Here is a 17,406-nt window from a genome sequence, read left to right as displayed (position 1 = left end):
CCATAAAACATGTATCACGCGACCCTAGCAATTAGCATAGTTGGGTTCATATTGTGACCCTTGGTGACCTGACCTCTTTGACCTGACCTGGCATCAGTGACCTCTTTTTGCAACATATGTATTGGGCAACCACGCTCCATCGATATTTTTCGATAACATGCCTTTTATTTGATGTGTTAACTGACTGTAACGCATTCCTTAGACTAAATCGGTGAAAAATGCAACCTTTGACCTGACTTGTGACGTCATGGGTTGCACCTAGGCCAACGAAACCTGGTAACAAGGTTCGATAGCCCCTGGTGGGGCTATCGAACGTTCTTCGAATTTTCAAAATCGGTCGGTAACTTTCCGAAATCTCAGGTGGAGGACGAAACGGCTGCACCACCCCATCAGGTGGTAGGGTCCGCCAATAGCCCAACGGGGCGCAAATTGTTTACTCATTCATACAGTGTCATCTATATTGAGAACACCTTTCTCACGCCATGACATGGTCCTCTCGTAATAGATCGAGATGAGGAGAGTGTTTTCACGCCTCCTTACGAGTATGCACGGCTCTAATGTCATTGAGCTATCAACTGTCAGCGGTTTTCGGACAATGAAGGAAGGGCAGGAAGGCTTTTGGTCGGTTTTAGGTAAGATCTTGGGTCAGATCATTTCAGTGGCGGATCCAGAGGGAGGGCATGGGGGCCATTCTCCCCCCCGGGATTTCCGGGGGCCCATCACGGAGTTTTTTTTTTAATTCATCACGGAGGTCACCGACGGGAGCTTTAACCCAGAGGTCTCCTAAGGGGGCACCATCCAGAAGGTCTATCGGAATAGGGTACCGTTTTCGGGGTCTCCCGGAGGCCCATTTCTGTCCCTCGCCTCGTTTTTTTTTTTAGTTTAGTCGAGTTTTTTAGTTTTTAGTTTAATATTGTCCATCTATTTACATCCCGAGGTCCGCGGGGGCACCATCTCGAGTTCTCAGGGGGCACTATCCCGAGTTCTCCGCAGGCACCATCCCAAGGTCGGAGAGGGCACCATCTCGAGGGTCCGGGGCACCATCCCAAGGTCTCCGGTAGCACCATCGCGAGGTCTGAGGGCACCATCTCGAAGTCTCAGGGGTACCATCCCGAGGTCTCAGGGGCCGTTTGATCCGCGCCGTCCTGGGGGGGGGGGGCGCTTTTACGCCCCCTAGGTTTTTCGCGAATATCTCAAAAACGGCGACGCGTAGCGCCGCTGTTTTAGATGCACCCGTTCCGACATCTTTTTCGCACATGCTATGAAAATTTCAGATCCCGGTCATTCAAGGTCAGGTCACCATGTAACGTCAAGTGACCTTACCTCAGAAAAAGTTAGAAAGCTCGCTGTAGCTACACCGACTGAGCGATCACTTTGAAACTTTCAGTACTTGCTCAGGGCAACAGTATGTATAAAATGGATATCTAGGATTTTTTATCTGAGTTGTGACCTAAGGTCAGGTCAATTTTGCGACTGCTCCATATAAGTCAATGGGAGAAAATTGAAATGAGCCTCTTTTGGCCGAATGTCGTTCTACACCCTCTCAAACATCGGTTCATATGTAAACATGACACTCCGAATTGGAAAATTGCACCTGTGCCCCCTTTGTGTGCCGCTGAGGTCATCTCAGGTCATGAAAGGTCTTCAGCAGTTTTTATTTTACTATAACTTTTGATTTGAAAGAGACGTGCTAGAGCGATGAAAACACTAAACTAAATACTAAACCGTTGATCTGAGGTCAAATTTGAGGTCAATTAGAGCGGTGCCCTCCGAGGGCTAAACCATTGATCTGAGGTTAAATTTGAGGACATGTTGGCGAAAGAGCGTTAAAAGAGCTATCGAATGCGCTTTTCCACGCGCTGTAGCTCTATTGGTTCCAGAGTAAGCCGTCGGATGTTTAAAATCGTTTAAATCGACAAAATTTGACCTTTGATGAGCTCGTGACCTGACCTTTGCCCTGACCTTAAAATGGCCGAGTGTTTTCCGTCTTATTTTTGACGCTCTTTCGATTGCCGCTTACCGCGTGTCGCTACGTGGCCCAGGAGCCGAGTTAGACGGAGGGGCGTGAAACGCCCCCCCCCCCCTCAGCACTCGACGGAAAGTTCGTGCCACCAACACGGCGCGGGTGAATTGTTATGTTAGCTAGCTCCTGTTGTAAGCTGTGGAGTCGTAGACCTGATCTTGAAGGAACTGGGCCTAACATTTTTCATAGCAAACGTAAAAAAATGTTTAATAGGTGTTGCAAAAATATAATCTCTTTTATGAAATATTTGCGAAATCCTCAACATCATCCCCTTAGTGCCGAGCTCCCAACGACGACCATAAAAACGTCCCCATCCCGTCAGCGTGGATTTATCATAATGATGCTAAGATTTAATTTCCAATCCGAAGCTGAAATGATGGAAAGCAAATTTACAATTTACATACGAAACAAGAGCTGACACAACTAAATATTTTCTCTCTCGCTCCCTCTCACTGATTTACCCATTACCCTCTCTCTCATTTTACCCTTCCTGGTTTTCCTTTTCTGTCTCTCTTTTCTCTCCTCCCGTCCTTATCCCTTCCCTCCAGTCTTTCTTCTCTCTCTCTCCTCTCTCTCTCTCTCTCTCTCTCTCTCTCTCTCTCTCTCTCTCTCTCGCTCTTTGCTCACAATATTCTCGACTGCCACAGCGTTGTAGAACTTGTTTCCAGACAGATCCAGGCTCTCCCCACTCCGCAAGCCCCAGCCCACACGGCTCAACCGCCCAAACACCCTCCGGCGGATGACCTCTGACCTCGGCGACCTGATCCCAGCCGACCGGACCGATCGCGTCCCTCTCCACGCCTCCGCCCCGCTTCCCCCACTACAACTGCGTAGTAATTGTAGCGTGTGCAAAGGTCACGTGACATTATTTACTCCTGCGGTTTGTTCGGCTGACAAGAGATGGCACTAGTGGTCTGTGGATCAGAGGCGGGGCTAGGTTCTGCGACTTCTTGGGGCAACTTTAGGGCAGAAAAGACGTTTTTTTGGCTCCTCATCCCAAAATGCTTCGAACATACAAAAACAAGTTAGATATTCGAAAATCGGAGGACCAAACCGATCGTTTGACGTATCTTGCGCGACTGAGAATTGATCGGTCTTCAAACTACTGAGCAAAAACGAGGTGATTAGTAGCAAGTGCTGGTGACTGTACTCGGCGTGTGTCTGTATGTGAGGGGGAGGGGTACCGGGTGTACTCGGCGTGTGTCTGTATGTGAGGGGGAGGGGAGGGGTACCGGTTGTACTCGGCGTGTGTCTGTATGTGAGGGGGAGGGGTACCGGTTGTACTCGGCGTGTGTCTGTATGTGAGGGGGAGGGGAGGGGTACTGGGTGTACTCGGCGTGTGTCTGTATGTGAGGGGGAGGGGTACCGGGTGTACTCGGCGTGTGTCTGTATGTGAGGGGGAGGGGAGGGGTACCGGTTGTACTCGGCGTGTGTCTGTATGTGAGGGGGAGGGGTACCGGGTGTACTCGGCGTGTGTCTGTATGTGAGGGGGAGGGGAGGGGTACCGGTTGTACTCGGCGTGTGTCTGTATGTGAGGGGGAGGGGTACTGGGTGTACTCGGCGTGTGTCTGTATGTGAGGGGGAGGGGAGGGGTACCGGGTGTACTCGGCGTGTGTATGTATGTGAGGGGGAGGGGAGGGGTACTGGGTCCGGGTGTACTCGGCGTGTGTCTGTATGTGAGGGGGAGGGGAGGGGTACTGGGTGTGCTCGGCGTGTGTCTGTATGTGAGGGGGAGGGGAGGGGTACTGGGTGTGCTCGGCGTGTGTCTGTATGTGAGGGGGAGGGGTACCGGGTGTACTCGGCGTGTGTCTGTATGTGAGGGGAGGGGAGGAGTACCGGGTGTACTCGGCGTGTGTCTGTATGTGAGGGGGAGGGGGAGGGGTACCGGGTGTACTCGGCGTGTGTCTGTATGTGAGGGGGAGGGGAGGGGTACCGGGTGTGCTCGGCGTGTGTCTGTATGTGAGGGGGAGGGGAGGGGTACTGGGTGTACTCGGCGTGTGTTTGTATGTGAGGGGAGGGGTACCGGGTGTGCTCGGCGTGTGTCTGTATGTGCTCGCCCACTGATATTGGAGCGGGGGCCGGTATTGGAGCCCGGTGTGTTGATGAGGGCCTGGAGTCGTGCCGTGCCCGCTCCCCAGCGGTTCCCGACCCAGTCCTCTGGGACGGTCCTCCGGCCGGCGGTGGTATTTAGGTACCGCGTGTCTGACAGTACCCCTCACTGTGCCACAGAGGCGGAGCGGTGGCACCCGGATGTGATCCGACTCTCGGTCTGGGAGGACGGCCGGCGTCTCTCCGAGCTGCTGGTGGACCCCTACGCCAGGTGGGCCACCGGGGGAAATGGCGCGCAGTCGGGGAGGGCAACCAACGGTTCTGCGACACCTGAGCGAGCGTCATTTCAGCGAACGACATTTGAGCGAAACATTTTCAGCGATTATCAATTTAAGCGATTAACTTTTCCAGCGATTGTCAAGTCGGCGAATTCAATCACAGCGATTATCAGCTTTAGCGAGGACCAGAATCAGCGAAACCAGATTGAGCGAATATATCGTGGTCAATGGGAAACCAGTTGAGCGAATACAGTTACAGCGAAACCGAACGCGACGAAATTCAATCACTTGCTACTTTTCGGAAATTCTTGCCCTTGGAATACCCGTTTGTTATGTGTCACGGCTAAAACAAGGGTTCTGTATGACAGAATGTGGGACAAGGTTACTCCAAATTTGCAGCCAGTATCTTGCACCACCAGACTTGTGACAGCTCAAGAAAAAAGTGAGCTCGCTCAGCTCAATTCCGTCTTATCCGCTCCCGCTCAGCTGCCGCTCAGTTTAACGCAACTCAGCTCAGCTCACGTTCCGCTCAAACCGGCTACGCTCCGCTCACGCTCAGCTCAGCTCAGCTCAGTTTCCGCTCAGCTCAGCTCAGCTCAGTTTCCGCCCAGCTCAGCTCAGTTTCCGCTCAGCTCAGTTCAGTTTCCGCTCAGCTCAGTTTCCGCTCAGCTCAGCTCAGCTCAGTTTCCGCCCAGCTCAGCTCAGTTTCCGCTCAGCTCAGTTCAGTTTCCGCTCAGCTCAGTTTCCGCTCAGCTCAGCTCAGCTCAGTTTCCGCTCAGCTCAGCTCAGCTCAGTTTCCGCTCAGCTCAGCTCAGTTTCCGCTCAGCTCAGCTCAGCTCAACTCAGTTCCCGTTCAGCTCAGCTCAGTTTCCGCTCAACTCAGCTCAGCTCAGTTTCCGCTCAGTTAAATTCACGCTCAGGTCGTTCAGTCGTTCTTTTAAACCCTCCCCTGGCAGGGGGTTGATGCAAACCCCCCTAAGGTTTTTCGAAGATAGCGTAAAAACGGCGGCGCGCAGCGCCGCCAAATTTGGCACAGCCTAAGGGGGCAACCTTTTTACATATGACCTGAAAATTTCAGGTCCGGGTGACCTTGGATCAGGTCACCAGGTCAAAAAACCGGTATAAGGTCATGGTCAAATTTCAATTTTCTTTTTGCACCTGTCCAACTCACAGTTTTTGAATGATTTCCTTGAAACTCTCAGGATGTGCTAAGTTCACCGAGTTGTATAACATATATTTCGGGTTTTTTGATGTCACTGACCTGAGGTCAGTTAGAGGTCATTACGTCGTAATGTTAAGCCTATGGGAAAACACTAAATTCGGAAAATACTGGAGATATCCGCTTCGTTCTATCACTTTTGTGCTTTGAAACCACGGTACTTTACAGCAGGTCACTTGGTGCTTCTTTATTTGGTGTACTTATCCATGGGTCGGGTAAAATGAGGTCAACTGAGGTCAAATGACGTTTTTGCCAATAACTTGGCACATAATGAAGCTAGAGCTTAAAAATGGTATCATTGTGTTCCTGGTGATTAGCCGAATCGAATGATATGCGATATGATGCAATTTGGTGAACTTGAACTTAATTAAATAATTAAGGTTTACTTAAAAATTAAGAAAAACTTAAAGTACACTAAAGCAAGCAAAAAAGCATATCATTCAACGCGCCTTGACGTGCTGAAATCACTGGTGCTTTTCTTTTTTCTCTATCTTAATTAGATCAAAAGTTATAAGCGAAAAACGTTTGACCTGTTTTTAGCGAAATTTTTACATTTATACCCCCACCCCCCAAAAAAAAACCCTAAATATTGACCTTGAGCAACCAAATTTGCACAGGTGCGAGAACTCCAGGGGGCCCACCTACCTACCAAATTTGGTGTTTCTAGGTGCCATAGGAGCGAATCGCGAGGGGGGTCGCATCAACCCCCCCCCCCCCTGACAGGCCGTGTTATGAAAAATGCCAGTGCCTGGGGTGGGGCAGTCCACTTTCAATAGGATATGGTTGCTTAGCCCACATTCAACCAACGAAGAGGAACTTTATCTGCTAATTCCTAATTGTAAATATTTTATGTAGAGGCAAGAACCCTTATTGATAAATTAATTTAAATAACTGCTTAAATAACAATGTGAAGAATGCTGAATTGTACATTGCGGAGCAGAGTGTCAAGGCGAAGCATCAAAGCCTGACAGTAGGTATTCATCTTGCAGTCAGACTTGAAACTTTAGACTGGCTGTATTAGCCTGTAAATTGGCCAAGATCCTGGTCTTCCAATTTCCATGCAATATAGATGAAAGAAATTAAGCTTGGTTAGTGATTACTATTGATTTCTTTAGAGTTTTGGCATTTTTAAGTGCGATCACGAAGGCTCACTCCATTAGCTAATTGCTCACTCCATAGCTAGCTCATAGCTGAAGCATCAAAGCCTGAGTTAATTTCCAAGCATGAACTGAAAAGAATTATAACTGGATCAGCTCAGCTCAGCTAAATCAGCTCAGCTCAATCAGCTCAGCTCAGCTCGCTCAGCTCAGCTCAGCTCAGCTCAGCTCAATCAGCTCAGCTCAGCTCAGCTCAAGCTCATTCAGCTCTGCTCAGCTCAAGCTCATTCAGCTCAGCTCAGACAGCAGCTCAGCTCAATGCATTACTGAGCCGGCTCAGCTCATAGCTCAACAATTTGGCAAAATGTTGAGCCGGCTCATGAGCTGAGCTGATTTTTGAGCCGGCTCAACTGAGCTGATCACAAGTCTATGCACCACTGATTTTGAAGTCTTAGCACATCAGTCGATGAGACACCTTTTTCCTGGGATTCAAATAAGGGCATGCTTTTTCATTTTGGGCAAGCATTTTGGAGAAGGGTTTGTGATTTGGGGCTTAGAATGTCATGCATTCAGGACGAAAAGTAAAAAAAGCAAAAAAGTAAAAAAAAAAAACAATTGTGTTGCAGTTTTAGGAGCCGGTGATTGGGCTGGATTTTTGGGTTACTTTTTCGTTCCGATTCTTGTATTTCATAGTGTTTGGCTTTTGAATATTTTAGTTCTTTCAGATAAATATTACTTGCCTTATAACTTTTGTAAAAACGTTTCATTTTTTTATAAGCCGACGTTCAGAGTCCTAAAAATACATCAGCACTACAATCATTGTAAACAAACAAATGGAGCACACCATTTGGCTTTGTTCCAAGGCCATTTTTTAGTTTATCTGGTGGTTTTCTTGCTCTTGTACGTCGTTTTGTTGGATGTTTTGAATCCCTTAAGATTGACTTATATCATATTTAAGGCGCATGTTGACTGAAAACAATCTGAAGTAGCCAGGAGGCTGACAGAGGTCCTGACTCCTGAACAATATCAATATCAAGTTGAACAAGTTATGAAATTTTGGTTGATTAACGCAAGCTGATCGGGCTCATATATCAGCAAGAAAAAGTAAAAATTAAAACAGTTTATTGGCCAAAAACAAGCTATAATATTGCAGACCTTGGAGCAATACTGAAGAGCACGCTGAGCAGGATCATGCCAGAAAATGTTGACTGATGAGCGTGTTATAACGTGAGCTCTTTATTCACAACCAAAGCCGCATTGCGTTAAACTTCCTAGAGCGCCAAACACCGATCGCTACTACCACAACCGCGCTCCGCGCGGGCCGGCGGCCGACTGCTCTCGAACCCCGCGTCTGCGCGCCGGCGCCGCCAATGGCGTCGCCAGGCCCCCGGGCAGGGGGGAGCAACTGGCGTCGCCAGGCCCCGGGGCAGGGGGGGAGCAGCTCGCGACACCACACCCTGCCGCCCTTAAAACGGAACACATTCACTTTAACCTGCCGCCCTTAAAACGGAACACATTTTAAACCGGAACGTGGAAACAAACACATTACGCGTCGGAACGTGGAAACAAACACATTACGCGTCGGAACGTGGAAACAAACACATTACGCGTCGGAACGTGGAAACAAACACATTTTAAACCTCGGCGATCAGTCGCCTCGGGCACCTCCGGCGCCGAGCGGAACGGCGTTGCGAGGGGCCCTCAGTGTCCCCGCCGCCCCTGCCGCCGCCGTCACCGCCACCGCCGGTGTGACTGTAGCCGCTGAGGTCACCGGTATCACCGCCGCCGCCGAGGTCACCGGCACTACCGCCGCTGCTGACGGCATCACCGCCGCCGCTGAGGTCACCGGCACTACCGCCGCCGCCGGGGTCACCAGCACGGCCGTAGCCACCGGGGTCACCGGCATCCCCGCCGCCGCCGAGATCACCGGCACGGCCGAGGCCGACTGCTCCCCGGTCACAGGCCTGACCGGCGACGCCGGCGCGGCTGCCGTCACCGAGGCCATTGGCGCGATCGTCTCCGACAGGGCGCCCGGCGCTGCCGCCGGCGCCACCAGCCCGGTCACCGCCGGTCGTCGCTCTGACGTCACCGCCGGTCGTCGCTCTGACGTCACCGCCGGTCGTCGCTCTGACGTCACCGCCGGTCGTCGCTCTGACGTCACCGCCGGTCGTCGCTCTGACGTCACCACTGGTCGCCGCTCGGACACTACCGCCGGTGGCCGCTCTGACGTCACCGCCGGCGCTGTTCCCTGGGTCCGCCGCCGCCGCCAACAGCTGGTCAACGTGGCGCGACCAGATCACGTGTCCCACGTCCACTTCATACGACACGGGACCGGGGCGGGCGACCACCGTGCCGCGGACCCACTTCTGACGACCGTCATACGAGCGGGCCCACACTGTAGCTCCCACGGCGAATTCCCTGCTCCGTCCGCCGGCCGTCTCACGCTGCCGGTCCCGAGCCGCCTGCAGAGCTGTCTCGGCGCTCGGAACCATGAGGTTCATACGAGTGCGGAGGTTCCGCCCGAACAGCATCTCAGCGGGAGTCCGTGCGGTCGCGGCGTGGGGCGTCACTCTGTACGCCATCAGAACTCGGGCGAGCGCCAGTTCCATGCCTCCGCTGTCGTCTGCTGCCAGAGTCGCCTTCAGTGAGTTTTTTAGCGAGCCGACCGCTCGCTCCGCCATCCCATTAGACGATGGGTGATGGGGCGCCACTCTGACATGTCGGATCCCGTTAGAGCTGGCGAACTGGGCGAATTCCTGGCTCGTGAACTGTGGGCCATTGTCCGTTACCAGCACCAGTGGTAGTCCGAGACGAGCAAAAACCGTCCTCATCACCGCTACGGTCCGCTCGGACGTGGTCGTCTTCATTGGGATCATTTCAGCCCACTTGGAGAAACTATCCACCATCACCAGGAACCAGGTGCCCTTCAGAGGTCCGGCAAAATCGGCATGCACCCGCTGCCACGGGCCGTCCGTCGGCTCCCACGGGTGCCGTGTCGCCTGCGGCGGCTCAGCTCGCTTTGAGACGCACGCCTGACACCCGCGAGCCAGCGCCTCCAGCTCAGCATCGAGTCCCGGCCACCACACAAAGCGCCTCGCCAGCTGCTTCATGCGAGTGCAGCCGAAGTGACCCTCATGCAGCTCCCGCTTGACGGTGTCGCGCAGGCTGCTCGGGATGACGACTCGGCCGCCCCAGAGCAGACAGTCGGCCTCAGTCGTCAGCTCCTCTCGGCGATTCTTGAAGGGAGCCAGGTCCGGGTCCACCACCGCCGGCCAGCCCGATCGCACCGCCGCCTGAGCGCGGGCGAGCGCCGGGTCTCGGCGCGTGGCCACTGCTATCTGCTGCGCGGTCAGACACGGCCCCTGCTCGGCGATGAACATTACGCCGCCTCCGCCGTACGCCGCCTCCTCTTCTGCCGACAGCCGGTTCTCCGCCTCGTCCGGCACCGACAGACGGGACATCGTGTCCGCCAGCCTCATGTCCTCCGTCCGGCGCAGCTCGATCTTGTACTGATACGCCGCGAGCTGCAGCGCATACCTTTGCATGCGAGCCGCCGCCAGAGATGGCAGCTCACGGTCCGGGTTTAGGATCCTGGAGAGCGTCCTGTTGTCGACCACCAGGGTGAACGGCCGACCAAACAGGAACTGGTGGAACCGCCGCACTCCGAACGAGACGGCTGCGGCTTCCCTCTCCACTTGGGCGTACTTCCTCTCCGTCGGAGTGAGCGTTCGGGAGGCGTACTGTACCGGCCTCTCGAGCCCCTCGGGCGTCACTTGCATCAGAGCCGCTCCGACTCCTGTCGCACTGGCGTCCGTGACGAGCCGCAGCGGCAGCACGGGGTCGTACCGCATCAGGACCGGCGCCGTGGACAGCATGTCCTTCACACGGCGCACTGCCGCGGCGCACTCCGCCGTCCATGCCCATTTGACGCCCGTCTTCAGTAGCGCGTAGAGCGGCGCTAGCACGGTAGACAGGTTGGGCAGCAGCCGCTGATAATAGCTGACTGACCCGATCAGAGATCGCAGCTCCTGCACGTTCCGAGGGTCAGGTGCTGCTGTGACGGCCGCCGTCTTCTCTTGCACCGGGCGCAGACCCGCCTCAGACAGTCGCCAACCGAGATACACCACTTCTCGGACTCCGAACTGGCACTTCTCTTTCTTGAGGCGGACGCCGTTGTCCTTCAGCCGCTCCAGCACCCGGTCCAGCCTGTCCATCAGCTCACGGTCACTGTCGGCGCCGATCAGCACGTCGTCCAGGTAACAGACGACTCCTGGAAGACCATCCAGCACCTGGTCCATGATCGCCTGGAACTGCGCTCCACAGGTGCTGATCCCGTACGGGAGACGGTTCATCCGCATCGCACCACGGTGTGTGGTCACGGTGGTCATCTCTCGGCTCTCTTCGTCCAGCTCACACTGGAGATAGGCGTTCCTGCAGTCCAGCTTGCAGAACTTTTTCCCTCGTATGCTGGCGAATAGCTCCTCCGGCGTGCGCATCGGATACTTCAGAGGCTGCAGCTGCGGGTTCACCGTGATCCGATAGTCCGCGCACAGCCGCACGCCGTCCTTCTTGGGGATGGGTACGAGCGGCGTACCCCATCCGGAGAAGTGTCCAGGAGGCACCTTCTCGGCGATCCCTTGATCCAGCCACTTGTCGAGCTCCCGCTCGATATCTTGCTGTAGCGCAAACGGCACCGGTCTGGCGCGTCGATAGACCGGTTTGGCGCCTTCCTTCAGTCTGAGCGCCACCTTCACCGGGATTCTGCCCAGTTCTTCTTTGAACACCTCACGGTGTTTGTCCATCACCTCCTTCAGCGTCGGCTGAGTCGCCACCGGGCACACGTTCAGCGTCTCCAGACCCGACGCCGTCCTCAGCGCCTTGATCCACTCTCGTCCCATGAGAGGTCGGTGAGAGCCCATGTCGGACACGACGAGTCGCAGCCGTGTCGCTCGGCCGTCCGTCTCCACGTTGACGTCGGCCTCGCCTCGCAGACGGATTTGCTGGCCGGTGAATGACGTGAGGTGCAGCTCACTCGGCCGCAGCGTCAGACCGGGGATGTGAGTCTCCGCGCTGATTATAGTCACCGGTGAGCCAGTGTCGATCAGCATGGTGAACTCCTGGCCGTTCACCCTGACCGTCGCCCACTCAGCTGCGGCTGGCTGCACGGCGCTGACTTGCCAGTCAGCCTGGTCGCCGTCCTGAACCAGCTTCACGCCAGTTCGCTGTTTGCCGCAGTCACGCTGCAGATGCCCACGCTCTCCGCACCGATAGCAGCGCGGCGCGCCGGCCCGCCATGGCCGCGCGCCGGCCTGCCGCGGCTGCCCGCTGTCCTGCCGTGGCTGCCCGCTGTCCTGCCGCGGCTGCGCACCGTCCTGCCGGGGCCGCGCGCCGGCCTGCCGCGACTGCGCGCTGGGACAGTGGCGCCGCCAGTGGCCCCGGCCGCCACAGCGGAAGCACGTGCCTGGCCCCGGGGGCTCGGTCGGCCTGACCCTCTCCGTCCGCTGCGGGCGTCGCACCAGGTGAACTGCCTCCCCGTCCGTCTCGGCCGGCGCCGGCGCCCCTGACAGCCGCGTCGTCAGATCCATCACGTCCCTGTGCGCCCGTGCCGTCCGCCGGACGTCCTCCAGAGAGAGGTCGTCACCCTTTAGCGCCGCCTCCCGGACCAGCTTCCTCTGTAGCTCACCTCGGCTGCCCAGGACGCATCGGTCTCTCAACTCACGGTCCACCTGCGCCGGCTCGTAGCCGCAGCGCAGGATTTGCGTCCGTAGTCTGCCCAGGAACTCCTCCAGACTCTCTTCCTGCTCCATTTTCATCCCTTGAAACTTTCCTCTTTCCGCCACCACATTATTCTTCGGCACCAGATACCGTGTTAGCTTCCTTTTCAGGCGAGCAAACTCGTCTTCTCCCTGTCTCTCGGCGTCCTCCTCAGGCAGTGAATCGCTGACATCGGCGAGGTCCGGGCCCACCAGGTGCAACAGGACTGCACACCGTCTCGCAGGCCCTTGAATGTCAACAGCGATCATATACCGCTCCAATGCCCGGAGCCACTTTTCAAAGTCCGTGCCTGGACGGTACGGCACCGCAGACACTATCTGCATCCCCGTTGGATCCATCGTGCCGCCGCCCTCTCACCAGCACGTCGTTTCTCCGGTCGGCTCGCCGCCGCTCCACCGTCGGCCCGCAGCCGCTCCACCGTCGGCCCGCGGCCGCTCCACCGTCGGCCCGCAGCCGCTCCACCGGCGGCCCGCAGCCGCTCCACCGGTCGGCCCGCAGCCGGGCGTCACCGCTCACACCGGCCGGTCACCGCTCACACCGGCCGGTCACCGCACACGCCGGTCGGTCACCGCACACGCCGACCGGTCACCGCTCACCGCGCCGCCCTGCGCCTGTACTTGGCGCTGCAGCTGCGGTTTCCCGCGCTTTTCTCGACGGGGGCGTCACGTGGTAGTGACGTCACACGCACGTCACCGCGCGCGCATGCGCACTCGCCCCACACCGCCCGGCCGCGCGCCAGCTTCCCGCCGAAATTACCCGCTTCGGGGACCAGGCGCCTCAAACCGCATTGAGGCCCTCTCCGCCGCACCGATCGGCCAATCACACGCGCTACCACAGCTGCGCGTCACCCCCGGCCGACCAATCAGCGTGCAGGACGCCGACGCATGCGCCACGCACACCACACTGCCGAGGCATCATGGCCGCCACGAATTTCGGCGATCACATGGGAAACCCTGCCAGGACAACGGCCGCCGCGCGACAGGCACACTACCAGCAGCAGCGCGAAAATAAAAATACTAAGCAATACTAAGCACTAAGCATTCGTACTAAGCAACGTTTGCGCCCTCACCGTCCGTGGCCTGTCCGCCCTCGCTGACCACCGCGCACTGATCACTGGCCCGTTTCGCCATCACTCGCAATCACAGCTCCAAGGCTTCACCTTGATCTCATCCTTGTCGCCAGGATGTTATAACGTGAGCTCTTTATTCACAACCAAAGCCGCATTGCGTTAAACTTCCTAGAGCGCCAAACACCGATCGCTACTACCACAACCGCGCTCCGCGCGGGCCGGCGGCCGACTGCTCTCGAACCCCGCGTCTGCGCGCCGGCGCCGCCAATGGCGTCGCCAGGCCCCCGGGCAGGGGGGAGCAACTGGCGTCGCCAGGCCCCGGGGCAGGGGGGGAGCAGCTCGCGACACCACAGAGCGCATATTGACGTATTGGTATGAATATTGAATGATAACTTACAGCAGCAAGATAAATTAGTGCTAACTATGAAGTTAAAATCTAGAATGAATGGACTTGGGCAGTTTTACTATGCTTAGATGCTATGCAGATTGTAATGTGCATCAGGTACTCAGTGTCTGGCAAATGAAACATGCGATCATTTCATTGCTACTGGAGGAGAAATCTTGGATCACTAAATCCACTTTATGTTGATTTTGATGTTAATCATCATCACTGTATTTCTTGAAAAAAGGATTGTAGTAAAATTGTCAATGTGACAATCCATGCAACAATGTGAAATGTGTTCATAGTCATTCGTGATAGTGATTATTGGTCCAATATACAATGGCAAAGCTCTCAGTCTCAGCGTTTCTTTCTGTGGATGGCCAGCAGTGGCTCAGAGCTTAGAAGTATTAGTTTTCTTCACAGGGCTGGGATAAAAAGTACTGAGGGTAATCTTCCACCAAGGAACTCTACTTTGACATGGTATGAGATGTAGGCACAAGTAGGTAGGTGCTCAGTTCCTATAGTCAGTAGTCGTGTATGTTTAGTCGGGTTAGCTTAGATTAGATTGTTAGTTTTTTAATTTACCAAATGTCCATAAAAATGTGACCTGAGCAATGAGCATACCTGACTAACCTGACAGCTGACCTAACCTCAATCATCACACATATTTGCAGTCTACCCAAGACCTGCATGGCAGTAGCACCCAGTTATAGGTAGGTACTCACCCTAACTCAATCTTACCTGCTAACCTTCAACTTGCCAAAAGTTAGCTCACATTGCCAAGCTGCATCCAGGGAAACAGTCAACTGAGGAACTGGCTGTGGCTGGTGTGAGTCTGTGCATTTAAAGTGTTTCTTCTCTGAAGCTGCTCTGCACTGCTGTATGTCATGTTAGATGCTCAGAAAATGTGGGAAATGATTACTAAGCTACTTTAGTGCTTTGTTAATGCTCGAGACGTGAACAAGTACAGTTCCTGCAAGGTACAGCTATGAGTTAGGTGCTAGGTGAGTATGTTATGTGAATGTGCTGTTCCCTGTTTGACCGTAAGTATACAAACAAGCACAGGGTCACAGTTATATTCAATCTCCACATAAACATACAACAAAAACGGCCATATAGCAACTCCGAACACACCACAGATAACTTAAGCCTTTGCAGGCACAAAAATGTTTTAATTAACAGGACAGGTATACAATATATCCTCTGTCCTTGGGGGATCTTGCTGCCAAGTTGAGATACGATGACTAAACTTCAGGATTGATCAACCTTTTCTTAGCCACTGCTTATATACGAGAAAGACCAAATGCTTGTTTGTTTTGATTTACAGGACATGTATACAATATATCCTCTGTCCTTGGGGGATCTTGCTGCCAAGTTGAGGTACGATGACTGAACTTCAGGATTGATCAACCTTTTCTTAGCCACTGCTTATAAACGAGAAAGACCAAATGCTTGTTTGTAAACTGTGTTGAAAATTTAATGATCCACCTTCAATTCCAGTTCTGACATGAAGGCACAAATGAAATAGTTACCTCTCCTTTTGGAATACACAAAGCAAAATATTTAATAAATTTTAGTGGATGGACAAGAGCAATTAGCATAGCTTTCCCTCATTAAATTCTGGCACTGGTGATCAAGGCCCTCTGATGATGAATTACACTGACGCTTTTTCGCTTCATATTTTGTAACAAACGCGCTAAAACTGCAATATAACAGCACTAAATGCTTCTTGACAAAATGCAATAGTAGTAGAAATTTAGCCCTAATGGCATTCGTTCTTGGTGGAAACGTAATTACAAAATATTTTGTAGTAACTATTAAATTCCGGCCCAAAACAGTGCACGGTTTAAAAAAGAATCATTCCAATTACGGTCCATTCTTGCGGTCCTGAAATCGCCACTATTTCCGGCCTCTCCAACGCAACTCGTTGTCCAGACGTAAATATGCATGTTTCGCTGAACTGGCAGTCGCTCAAATTGTATTCGACGAAATAGATGTCGCTGAAACATAGCTTTCGCTAAAATTGATAATCGCTATATTTGATAATCGCTGAATTTGATTATCGCTGAATTGCCAATCGCTGAAAATGGTTCGCTCAAATGACACTCGCTAAAGTCGCTCGCACCGGCAACCAACCACCGCCCGGCGCTCCCCTCTTCACAGCTCCGAAATGCTGCGCTGTGACCCACTGTGACCCACTGTGACCCGCTCTGACCCACTGTGACCCGTTCTGACCCACTGTGACCCGCTCTGAGCCGCCCTGTGACCCACTGTGACCCGCTCTGAGCCGCTCTGGATTTTAGGACTAAAGTACGTATCGCTAAAGTACGTAGGACAAAAGTACGTATGCAAATGTTCGTACGCAAATATACGTAGGCGATAAAGTTCGTATGCCAAAAGTACGTACGCAAATGTTCGTACGCAAAAGTACGTATGCAAAAGTACGTAGTGCATAAAGTACGTATGTCAAAAGTACGTACGCAAATGTTCGTACGCAAAAGTACGTATGAAAAAGTACGTAGTGCATAAAGTACGCATGCCAAAAGTACGTACGCAAATGTTCGTACGCAAAAATACGTATGCAAAAGTACGGAGTTTAAAATGTACGTATGACAAAAGTACGTACGCAAATGTTCGTACGCAAAAGTTCGTATGCAAAAGTACGTAGTGTTTAAAGTACCTATGCCAAAAGTACGTACGCAAATGTTCGTACGCAAAAGTACGTATACAAAAGTACGTAGTGTATAAAGTACGTATGCCAAAAGTACGTACGCAAATGTTCGTACGCAAAAGTTCGTATGCAAAAGTACGTAGTGTGAAAAGTACGTATGCCAAAAGTACGTACGGTTCTTATGCCAAAGTACATAGTGTATAAAGTACGTAAGCTAGAAGTAGGGTATAGTAGTGTAAGTTGAGCCACTTTTTCTTTATTGCTGCTCTGTTGCCATACTACAGGGAACTCATGATAAATTCATATACCAAATAATATAGCTTTGTCCATTTCGCCCATTTACCCATCGAAAAATTTTGTTATGCCTTGTAACAAATGCTCATTAAATAAAGAATAAGAAAGTTATTACACATTGATCAACTTAACCCAAAGGTGGGGTACGTACTTAATACCCTACGTACATTTGCTATACCTACTTTTGTCCGTGACGTACTTTTGTCCACACGTAGGGTAGACCGGGGCAAGTCGCCCCGCCGAGGTAAAACGCCTCACCGATGTTTCTCGGAACCAACAGGGTTCTGGGGAAGGATCCTCTTTTCTGTTAACCCGGCCGGGCCCGGGAGGTAATTCCAACCACCGGAGCCCGGGGAGGGGCGTTTTTCGCCCCCCCCTGTCTAACTCCGTAAATAAGGGAAGCTACGCAAACAAAAGATATACCAAACAAAAGGTCCTTACAAGACGATTCTAAAGCACCCAAAATTTTTGACCTCAGGTCAATTTTCAAGGTCAGAGGTCAAGGTCAAAGGCAAAAACCGGCACATGTGTAGTGATCTCAAAGTGAGC

General features: G+C 53.2%; 2 protein-coding genes across 3 annotated transcripts in view; one reads left to right on the top strand and one right to left on the bottom strand.

Annotated features, from left to right (window-relative positions):
- Window positions 1-17,406, top strand: part of LOC122385680 (probable cytosolic oligopeptidase A) — a 59,698-nt gene that overhangs the window by 22,307 nt on the left and 19,985 nt on the right. For both annotated transcript variants that reach the window (XR_006257246.1, XM_043374127.1), the window contains exon 10: window positions 4,253-4,343. Coding sequence is in view for 1 of the 2 variants with exons in the window: in XM_043374127.1 (XP_043230062.1) it covers window positions 4,253-4,343 (91 nt within the window). In the remaining variant the exon portion in view is untranslated. The remainder of the gene's footprint in view (window positions 1-4,252; window positions 4,344-17,406) is intronic.
- On the bottom strand, window positions 7,890-12,943 carry LOC122385679 (uncharacterized protein K02A2.6-like). Its single transcript, XM_043374126.1, has 2 exons — window positions 8,298-12,943; window positions 7,890-8,210 (listed from the first exon to the last, which is right to left on the bottom strand). Exon 1 carries the CDS (start codon window positions 12,777-12,779, stop codon window positions 8,301-8,303), a length of 4,479 nt encoding a protein of 1,492 aa, XP_043230061.1. The 5' UTR covers window positions 12,780-12,943; the 3' UTR covers window positions 7,890-8,210; window positions 8,298-8,300.

The sequence above is a fragment of the Amphibalanus amphitrite genome, unplaced genomic scaffold (assembly GCF_019059575.1).
Source record: "Amphibalanus amphitrite isolate SeventyFive unplaced genomic scaffold, NRLGWU_Aamphi_draft 000227F_arrow, whole genome shotgun sequence".
Classification (NCBI taxonomy): domain Eukaryota; kingdom Metazoa; phylum Arthropoda; class Thecostraca; order Balanomorpha; family Balanidae; genus Amphibalanus; species Amphibalanus amphitrite.
The sequence above is the reverse complement of the archived record's forward strand: the minus strand, read 5'-3'. Positions and strand labels throughout refer to the sequence as shown.